An 11672-nucleotide genomic window follows, 5' to 3' on the forward strand; every position below is an offset into this window, starting at 1 on the left:
CTTCAGCAATCCCTAAGGCCAAAGTGGGGAGCAGAACTAGTTAAGGTGAAGCTCATATTTTCAAACAAAACCTTTAAAATAATCCAAGTTTTGAGGAGAGCTGTGAGAGACAAAATATAGGAATTATAACATAAGACTTGTTTTTCCACTTAAGCTACTTTCTTCAAATTGCGAAGTTTCATCTTAATTCAACTTTTAAATGATCACATCTGTAAAAACAAGATATCAAAATAATAAAGGAACTTTTGAAAAAGAAGAAAACCATCCTTATACAATTGTACCACCTTGAATCAGCATTTTTAAAGCCTTTTATTTTTTTCTTCTGTCACTTGACTCAATTGCACGTGTAGATCCTATTTGCCTCAAGATATAATTACACACACATATAAGTCCAGTCATTTCTAACATACCAACTTCCCTTTTTGTCAAGTGATTTCATTTCCTAGTATCTTCACACGAAAGAAATCCCAGTGACAAATAATACATAATCATTGTCATTTCAAAGATATCTTTTATTGTAAACATTATAGTAAACAGATCTCTAAAACTTTAGAGATGTAAAACTTTTGTTTAATAAATTTAACAAAGAAGAGAAGTGATTACAAATAAACACATTTAATTTTTTTTTTTCCTGTTGAAGACAGGCTGATCTTAGGTGTTCCAAGTCCATAATAAATTTCTGTTTCCACAACCAATCTCTTAACTTCTATGCCATCCTTCAAACTCCATCTCAAAATTTTCATTGATTTGGGAAATAGAATTGGAAATGATACTCAATTCTAACTCTCTGTGTATCTCAAACGTGCTTTTTAAAAAAACACACAAATGTGAATTGAATTATTAGGCATAAGAAAGAAAGCCGTACAACTGAAACAAATAAAAGTGGGTAGATGTAAGCTTTAGGGGCTCTGTTGTGCCAATATAGAGTTACTTTTTGATTGGTAAGCTTTTAAAAATAAGTGTGGTTTTCCTATTCCAGGCAAAGTGAAGTGTGACTTAAATGACAGATTAGAGGGGAAGAAAACTGACATTTATGAAGCACTTCCTATGTGCCAGGCCTCATTCTGTGCATTTTCCATACATGTCCTCATTTAACTCTCACTGTGATCCTATGGAACTGGTAGTATTCCCATTTTACAGATGAGGAAACCGAGACTCAATGAGGCTAGTAAAACATCCCATGGCTCTTTGGCTAATAAGTGGTGGAACTAGGCTTGATAGCAGATTTTTTTTTCTAACACCCATGCATAATCTGACTTGACTTTGATCAAAATGAGTGCATTTAACTATTTGATGCTCCAACTTGTCAAGACTTTGGAAAATGTCTTTGCTTTGTAAAGTAGAACACCTTTAGCAGCATGGACCAACTTTGCTTTGTAGTTTCACAAATTTTTAATTCAAGATATTTGAATTTGGAGATGGAACTGAAATGTCCTTGACATACTTGAGTACCTGATGTTAACATAGTAACAAAGTGCAAATAAATGTTTTTTTATTTGCAGAAAGTATGAACACATTTTAAATCTTTCAGCTAACTCTGAGTTTTATTGACTAAAATTTCAGAAAGCAGGAATTTTATGTTATGACCTTTTCAGTAATAACACTGTGAATCAAATTCAGATTTCGCATTTGTCTATGATTCTCTTAACCTCCAGGATTGTTGACCTGAGACTAATTTCCTGAAAATGAGAAAAAAATTCCAGGTTCAAGCTGAGACTTTACTACTGGGATTAGGAAATATGGCTCAGATTTTAAGCAGCAAATATAACACAGGCATATAATAATCTTGTTAAAGTTCTCTTAGTTAATAAGCATGGGACAAGATTCAAATCCAAGTTCATCTCACTTCAAAACCCATGTTTTTCCCACTCTGTCCTACTTTGTTATGTGAATACAATTTTGTTTGGTTTTATAAAAAAGCCCTAATTCTAAAATCCTTGTTTGAAGGGGAGTGTGTATTACTTAGATGGTTTAACATACCGAAAGACACTCAGTTTTCCTGTGGGCAATTTGCTGGGAAAAGAAGAGTCATGTACAGATGTAGAGAAAGTAAATGCTCACCATTTTTTCAGTTCTTTCTTGAGCTCTCCCCTTGCTTGGATGATAGACTTACTCCCACGGTTATGATAAGGATCTCTGGAAGCTCTTCTCTGTTAAGTGTTTCTCATGTTTCAGGAGCTGGTTGGAACTCAAATAAACAGCTTAATGTTTGATAGTCCCATAAACTTTTATTTACACAGTAATCACATCTCTTTCTACAATACCTGGCTTTAGCAGATAATATATATTAAGTGAATAAGTGAATCATCAAATTCCTGAAATAGTATAGTTAAAAACAATAGAAACTCCATTATACATAATAAACATTTGCTTTGAGACAGAAGGTGATGTAATGCAGGTACTATTTTGTCCAAATCTTAGGTACATTGGGAGAATAAAAAGAAACACGATTGCTCAAAAACCAAATAACCTCTTTGGAAAGCCCTCAAACATGGCATTCCCTCTACACATAAACCTGTGTGGACAATCTCTCTGCTCTATCAAGCTTCTTGGGAAAGTAGAAAGATGTTGAAGTAAGCAGAATTCTTTATAAATTGTGTACTTTCCCAAAGGTAGACTTTTACTATTTTAAGTTCCCTTGCTTAGTGCTTCCCTTATCCAAGGAAACCCACATGGATTTCTGAGGACTCAAGAGGAATGGAAGAAGCAACTTACATTGAGCCAGAAAAAAGATGGCGTTTTGTCCTAGTGTCCTGAAAAAAAGTACTTTCAACTCCCTTTCGTGAATGTGCTTTTAGACCAGAGAAAAAACTAGTAAAGTTTTTGAACTATCAGCTCTACCACTACTTGAATAAATGAACGTGGAGACATTGAGTTTCCTTATCTGTGAAATGAGGATATTATTACTTATCCCATTGTTATGAGAATTAATTTATGCACACACACAGTGTCTATGATGTCAACTAAATTGAAGTGATATTTAAGAAGTTAGCTAGGCTCACTACACAAATCATACAGCAAAGGAAGTTTTCTCCCCAAGCCACAATTGTTCACATTCTGAAACTTCATTACTCTTGGTCCAATTTTCAATCACTCTTTGTCAAATAATTTAATTTAAATCCTATATCAGTATTTAAACTACCTTTTTCCTTAAATGTTCTGAAATTCTATAGATTTTAACACTCTCCATACTACAGACTTTCAATCTGAAAGGTCAGCTTGAATTCTAATACAATCAAATTTTGATCTGTAGTTTTAATTATAGCAAAACATAACTTGAACTGATATCATTTGAATTTTATTATATTGTTACATTACATGATATAATCTGGCTCAATTTGGTATTCCAGAAACCAGTCCCTCATTAAGAATGCCTCTAAAGCAAATGAGAATTTTAGGAAATAATTGTTGATTGAATGTCTTCGTAATTTGGAAATCAATCATCTGACAAAATGAGAAATATAAACCATAGCTCTTGGATGATAATTTACCAGTTTAAAGGTGAAGCCAGAAAGTTTACATGTTTAACTTCATGAGTTATTAAACCCATTTTACAGATATAGAAACTGGAACTTAGAGAGTTTAAAAGCCACATAAAAATTAGGTGGCTGAACCAGAGTTTGAACCTACATGTTCCTTCCACAGAAGCATACACCGCTTACCTTTCCATTAAGGTTACCTCATCCCACCCCAACCAAGAAACCCCAGTGAACCACTTCCTGGAGCACAAGCATATCTGCATTTTATCACTTGAGTGTGCTATCTAGAATCTGTTGTGCCCTTTCATTTTTTTCTGAAAGACCTCCCATCCTTCAATGCCCTGCTCAGATGAAACTACTTATGGAAGATTTTGCCCTTATGCCTCTGTTGGAATTAATGTCTTGGTGCCACTTCTCTGTTCTGTAATATAGTCAGGTCCTTATATTGCTTTATTCTTCTGATAGACCAAACTCTTTAAGAACAAGTAGTTTATCTTATCCATCTCTAGATCCTACATTACTCAGATGTTACTTGATAAATATTTGTGGAACAGGATGAAAGGTGTAAAGGTGTGCCCTTTCATTCTGTTAAACACACATTAGCAAAACCAAATCTTTTGAAAAGTTGTTATGTGCTCCTGGAAACTTCCCAAAATGCTTAGAAAAGGACTTTTCATAAATTGTGTTCCCAATAAAAGTGGTTGACTAGCTTACTTCCTCCATCACTGCAGCACATATAATATGCCGAAACGATTGTGCCATAAAGAAATAATCATAAAGGACCTTACTCTAACAGCAGGCAGATAGTACTATGATAAGTTTATAAATAAAAAGGAATACAACTGATAATGATGAATCAAAGTGAGAGGCTTAACTATTTAAAAATTATATTCACACATGTTTTAAAAGAGACATGTTTTTATATAAAATAAATAAAGTTAAATTATTGTCAAGATCAAATACAACTTCAGTCATGCTGAAAACTTGATAAGAGACCAATTAGAGAAGTCTGATGACTCAGGCACTCAAAGGGCGGGCGGAAAATTGCATAGTGTGGAATTTCCTCTGACATAATGCAAGCATGAGGGTGCACATGTTCGCTGTCTGTTGCGATAATATAAAAAGCCACAGGAGCTCTCCATCCAACACCAGTCCCTGGGGACAACAGAGCTCACAAGCTTCTAGGACAAGATCCAGTAAGAAAGCGGAAAGAAAACACTTGGTGTAAACATGACTTCCAAGCTGGCTATGGCTGTCTTGGCTGCTTTCTTGCTTTCTGCATCTCTGTGTAGAGGTAAGCCCATCTTTCTGTTGCAGAGTTTTGCTGTGTCTAAATGTAATCCTCAGATAGCAAGATTATCTTAATGCTTTGATAAAAACATCATTTTTATTCAGGAAAAGAAAATAATTGCAGTCATTTAAGGTCAACTAATTCAATTGAAGTTTTAATTTGTTTAGACTGTATATCTACACAACACTTAGAAAAGTATGAAGTTTGGTTAATGTAGACATTCCATTCCTACCATTCATACTCTGTACTATGCATGTATTTAACATAAATCTATAATTTAGAGTACATCTTATTACCCATATTATTTATCAATATTGAGCAAGATAACTCAGGTAATTTTACTCCATGTACTATTTTGACAAGCTTCAGACAACTATCAATTCTTGTTTGGTTTAAGAACATCCTGACAGATTATAGACCTTCTTGGATGCCTTTTATAAAACAAATATAGTTAGAATGTTAATGGTATATAGTTTTACAATTTTTTTCTTTTCTCTTAAGCATTAATATTTTGCTAAAATACAAGACATCTCTGTGCAACTCACGTATATATTTCGATTAATTCTTTCTGAAAGCAATTACCCTATTGTTGAATCTTAGTTTGCTTGCCACAAATAGCATTGTGATATCAGAGTATTATGCAATATCAAATAGGAAGAAAGTATTATAAGGATGTCAACATTGCACAAAGACAACTCTAAGTCTTTATGTGGAAAGTATTCAATGTTGTCAAGAAAGACTATTTTTAAAACAAAGAAAAACACACACAGTCACCAAGTTTTCTTACTAGAGTTAAAGAGGGAGTAGCTAGCTAGCAGAGCTGTGCCTGTTGATAAAATCAACTATTAATTGCTTGATGTTTTTTGACAGCTGCAGTTGTGTCAAGAATAGCTACAGAACTTCGATGCCAGTGCATAAAGACCCACTCTGCACCTTTCCACCCCAAATTTATCAAAGAATTGAGAGTGATTGAGAGTGGACCACACTGTGAAAAATCAGAAATCATGTAAGTACTTTCAACAGTGATTCGATTTTTTTTTACTTTAGAAAACCTAGAACTGAGGAAGGTGGAAGTGTCCAATAAAGTTCAAGTTCCTACGAACAGAAAGAAAAATCCTTTGTCCTCATGACATTTTAATATGGTACCTTCCATTACTTGTAGCTCAAAATTGCTTTAAACTTAGATTTTATGCCCAGACCTAAGAAACCATGGCTTGAATGGCAAAAGGATGTCTGAAACTCACTAAATAATTGATTTTAATCATACATCTCTCATTTCAGTGTAAAGCTCAACAATGGAAACGAGGTCTGCCTGGACCCCAAGGAAAAGTGGGTGCAGAAGGTTGTGCAGATATTTGTGAAGAGGTTAGTTGATTTTTAAAAAAATAAATAATTTAAATTCTTCATTTATCCTGATATACAGTCCAAGAGTCAGCCTATAAATTTCCTGCTGCTGCTGAAAATCTCTTTTAGGTAACTGCCTCGGTAATCAAAAGAAAAAAAGAGCAGCAATAATGAGTTTGTAGTATTGACGAATGAGGAGACCATATATCTCAATTTGTCGAGGGAAGTCTGGGTTTATGCCTGTTCCCTGTGTCATTACTATGGTTCCCTTTCATCCTCAGAAGTGAGCTGGTTTGGATGATAACTTATCTGGTCTCTGTATTTATAGTTGAAAATATAGACCATTTCTAACACATGACTATCTAAGACTGTTAGTTTCTACATTAAACATATCTTTAAGGAATATACTTTACTTCTTAATAGAATGTTGTTAATTTTTAAATTTTATGTTATTTATTTTCAGAGCTGAGAAGAAGGTTTCATGAAAAAAAAAAAGGGTTCTCCTCGGTAAAGATGCCACTGAAACTTCAACCGAACCTACTCTAGTGCTTCATGGACTGTGTGGGTCGGGTGTGGAGTTGCCAGATAAAATACACGACGCCCAGTTAAATTTGAATATTGAGTAAAACAATGAATAGTTTTTTTTCAATGTCCCATGAAATATCTAGGACACACTTATATTTGAAAAATTATTCACTGTATATCATAAGTTCAAATTTAGCTGGATATCTGGTATTATTTTTCTGGTTAAATATTGCAACCTTAGTCTGCTGGCCAAGATCCATGAGTGCCTGTTCAACTGCGTCTTGGTTTCTTCTTTATTACTAGCCTGGAGAAAAAGTATCAGCCATCATCTTACCTCACAGAAATGTGAGGACACATGGAAGCAATTTAACTTTTTCATGATCATGTAAATTATTTCCAAATGTAACTTATTCCCCTATTTATTATTTATATATTTATTTAAGCATCAAATATAGTCATATTTGTGCATGAATTCGAAAAATGGGAAAAAAACCACATTGTTGATAGGACAGTATAATGATGGTCATGAATTTATATTTATTTTAGATCTTAAGCAATATATAGAATTAGTTTGATCAGAGTTTTTGTATTTTGACCAGGTTTGCCAGATTTAGCAAAATTAAAAGCAAACAAATAGGACATCCAGTTGATTTTTATTTCAGATGAACAGTGAATAATTTTTTAGTATAAGTACACCATTATTTATCTTAAAGTTTCATTGAACTGGCAATCCTACTTTTGATACTTCTTGTATTGTCTTGTTATACTATACTGTATTGAGTCACCAGAATCCTGAATTACGTCTATCTTTCTCAAAACATCAAAAATTCACCAGATAATATTAACAAAGTAATTTATTGCTGGTTAAAACTTATTTATTATGTTTAAATAAATTCTTATAATTTTATTTAAATAATTGTGGTTTTTAACACAATTTTTTTACTTTAAGATACTTTTACCTGCTCCCAAAGAGATTTTTTCCTACTGTTTTCAATGGTCTAGAAATATAAATGTAACTATAACACATTTAAAATAAAACTTATTGTCAAGGTCATCAGGTGTTTGTGTTTCTTTGGTAGTTTTAAAATTTATTGTTTTATATCTTTGATTGCATTTTTAAAAAAACCAAATGATTTAGAAAACATAAATGCTTCTCTTTAGCATTTTGTATATTATGTTGGAAATTGCAAACCTTGATTTGTAGAAAAATAGAACTTATTTCCAGAGATAGTTACAAACAGTAGTCTGTTTCATAGAATAATGGAAATTTTCTCAAACCGCACTGTATACCTTTTTGCTAATAAGGCTGACTAGATTTCCCACGAAGCAGCCCAGGTGTCTATACAGCTTAGCACAGCCCATAAGTCAGTAAAGAGGGAAGAGGATACATGCTATAAGCTGCTTCTCAGCAAAATGAAAAATAAAACTGACACTTATGAGGCAAAGAAGTTCAATGTGTGAATAAAGACCAAGCAAACAAAACTCTTAAAAGTAAAAAAGACAATTATTTAATTTAACTAAAAAACTCAGATTAGACACAGCTGAAAAGAAAATTGGAGATCTAGGAAACAAACCCAAAGAACTGAATCTGGAATTTATATGAGAAATTAAGAGATAGTAAATTGGAAAAAAGAAAGGAAAAGACATGGCAAATACAGAGATAAGGTATTCTAAGTGTCAAAATAGATTTTTGCAAGCAGAAGAGAGGATTAGAGATAACATTTAAACAGACAAAGGCTGAAAACTTTCCAGAAATGATGAAAAATAGCAATCCATAGTTTTAAGAAATCCAATTAACCAATGCTTAACTTTACATTGTTAGTCAAAAAATAAGGATCTTAGAACTTTGACTCATACTGTCTATCCCCCAGATCATTTGCTGTTGCTGTTGGGTATTTTAAACCCACTCATTTTGAAAGCTCTACAATGGGGAGTCAGGAAGAGAGTCCACTCTCATCTTCTCATTAGTTAGTTCACATTGCAGCCTACTTTTCCTATGTCATTTAGCTCCTGACATGCGCTCTCTGTACCTGCAGCTACAATTCTCTCTATGGGTCCACCATTATCTGTGGTGTGGAACAAAGCCCATTCTCTTTTCTAATTTCCAGTGGACATGAACACAAAAGTGGGCAGCATAGTAGAATTAGTAAAAAAAAAAAAATGTATAAGTGATGCACAAGCAAGAACTAACTAGAAATTCAGCCCTGATATTTACTATTCTTAGAAATAGTGTTCCCTCTAGAATTGATTTCTCCCTGCCTGTGCTCCTCTCAGGCCATGTTGTGGGGCTTCTTCTTCCTGAGAGTTCTGCCTAAATTTCATTTTCATATTCTTCTCTTCAAATTCAAGATCACTTGTTGTACCCACTCCCTCTTGCCATCTTTCATCTTGTAGATCTCATACATAATGAATAAAACCAAAAGCAAACAAGTAATTTTAATAAAATGTCCATAGAAGAAGTACAGGGTTCTTCAGAAGCAGATATCAAGGAATTACGTTACCTAACTAGCATAGGTTTCCCTGAGAAAGTCTAAACTAGAATGTGAAGGATGAGTGGGAGTTGGCCACACAAAGGGAAGACGAGTGTAGGGGAAGAGTGTGTGGGGAAGGGTGGTCTAGACAGCAGGGGAGAAGTAATTTGTAAGCGAGAACATGACATGATTTGAGAAGTGAAAAATTTCAGTGTGACTGGACTTTGCCATGAAACAGAACAAATACTGACAGATATAGCTATGCTAAACGGACTATAGAATTCTCTAGAAAGCTTAAATTTGGAATTGAAAATTTTGGTGGATTCTAGTTACATCTCATTTTAAAATGTGAACATTGTAAGCCCTTCTTCTTCCTGGGTCTCCTTCCAAAAAAGGAGTAGGAAGTCATAAAAGTAGCTCAAAAATCTGATCTTCGTCGGCTTTTTAATGCTATTTGGAGATTGAATCATCAAAGAACTCCCAGCTTTAAACAAAACCTCTTAATGTGTTAAACACACTTCTTTAATATGATCAGTTTCCATCTCTGAAAGTAAAGTGAAGACATTCGCACTAACCTAGTGAATCTTAATAATAAATACTTAAAAAACCACCTACTTTTTAATTATCTTTATCACTTTTAAAATATACTTAATGATTTTTCCACTCTGTCATCTATATTGTCACTGTCCCTAAGACAGCAAAGTATTCTATCAAAAAGTCAAATAAGTGAATCAAATTAGAGATTAGGTATTATGTACCCAAACCAAAAAAGAAAAACAAAGAGTAAGAGAGTGTAAGAGCAAGATTTAGAGAGAAGGAAAAGCCAGTCAACTGCTGAATTGAAAATTTTGACTTCATTTTGCCTCAATGATATTAGTAAAATCAGTATATAGACACAGGTTTTATTAGTGTAGACACAGATTTAGACACAAACTTAAACATGCAATCTATTACCTCATACCTTTAATCCATTTGTGTGAATTATAAATTCACAAATCAAATTCTACCAAGTAGTAACATCAGTGTAAAGATACACACACACATCCAAAATAAAAAGGTATGAAGAAATAATAATAAAAAAGTATTCACCTTAAAAGTGTATTAATTGTAAAATTCTATAATACACACACTGCACATACTATTACGCTGCACATACAGTCCTGGATTCCAGGACTGGAAAGAACCCAAGCAGCACTCAGAAAGTTAGGAGAGTCAGCTTTATTACGCCGGCGGGCTCAGAGGGATCATTGCCAAAGACTGAGCCCCTAACAAGGTTTTAAGCAGGTTTTTATGAGTTGGGGACTTCCTGGAGTTGAGGAAGGGATAGGTGTCATCTGGTGATTGGCTTGGGGTGTGGCTTGGAGGGGACTATGCGGAAGTGGGCTGGGGCTTAGGCTGGGGACTTCTCTCTCCACTTGGGCCACCGTCTTAGGTCAGTTGCACGTGGCAAAGAACAATTTTAGGTCAGTTTCTCCATCATGCCCCCCAGTTCATGATCGTAAGTGGTAACAACTTGGAGATCATTATATTGGCTAAAAGGGCGATAACCCTGTAGAGCAAGGATCTGGGCTGTAGCCCGACGGGTGACGAAGGTCTCTATGAAACGTATGGCAGCAACTATGCATGGCCCAATGGTAGCAAGGAGGAGGATCGTGAGGAGTGGGCCAGCCAGGGGTAGGAGCCAATAGGACCAACAAAGGCTAGAAACATTCGGAGTCCAATAACAGCAAAGATGGAGGCTGGGCAGAGATCAACGAGGCTCATTGGGCTGTTTCTTGAGGGTCAGACGGAGTAGACAGGCCGGGTCAGGCTGGACAATCCAGGTGTCATCCTCCAGTTGGGCTCTTTTAACCCGAATGTGATGGATCCATGAAGAGATGCCTGAAACTTTAAGAGCGGGGGAGTAACAAGTATAACAGTGTGAGGGCCTGTCCACCGGGGTCGGAGGCTTCGAGCTTCCAATCTTTGACCCAGACTTGGTCTCCCAGGGTAAAGCGGTCCCAAGAGAAATGGGGGCACTTTCCAGAATGTAAGCATGTACATCTGTGAGGACCTTGCCTAGCACAGCCATCTGGTTTTGGAGGCTGGAGAACCCCAGCTGGAGAGTGTGGCCAAGGAGGCTGGTTAGCAGGGGAGGGAGCCTCCCGAATATAATTTCGAAGGGAGAGAATCCAGATTTGCCAGGGGTGCAGCGACCCCAAAGTACAGCTAGTGGTAGGAGGTCCACCCACCCTAGGGAGGTCTCCTGGTGGAGTTTAGCTAATGTCTCCTTGAGGGTATGGTTCATGCATTTAACTTTCCCTGAGCTTTGTGGTTGGTATGCTGTGTGGAGTCTCCAGTTGTTGCCCATGGCTCTGGTTACTGTCTGGAGGAGTTCTGCTATGAAAGCTGGCCACTGTCACTGTGGATAGAAAGTGGAATCCAGTAGCTGGGAATAATCTCCCTAAGGAGGACCTTGGCTACTTTGCGGCTCTTCTCAGTCCGAGTGGGGAAGGCTTCGACCCACTCAGAGTAGGTACAGACCAGGACTAGCAAGTACTTAGTACCACGGCAGTTTGTCAT

At 35.7% G+C, this 11672-nt stretch overlaps 1 protein-coding gene across 1 annotated transcript; it reads left to right on the plus strand.

The window, feature by feature from the left end:
• Positions 1-4578: 4578 nt before the first annotated feature.
• LOC308498083 (interleukin-8) lies at positions 4579-7692 on the plus strand. Its single transcript, XM_081049398.1, has 4 exons — positions 4579-4773; positions 5641-5776; positions 6052-6135; positions 6578-7692. The coding sequence occupies exons 1-4, from the start codon at positions 4710-4712 to the stop codon at positions 6597-6599; spliced, it is 306 nt and encodes a 101-aa protein (XP_080905524.1). The 5' UTR covers positions 4579-4709; the 3' UTR covers positions 6600-7692.
• Positions 7693-11672: the final 3980 nt, after the last annotated feature.

Source organism: Rhinolophus hipposideros (assembly GCF_964194185.1).
Source record: "Rhinolophus hipposideros genome assembly, chromosome: 1".
NCBI lineage: Eukaryota > Metazoa > Chordata > Mammalia > Chiroptera > Rhinolophidae > Rhinolophus > Rhinolophus hipposideros.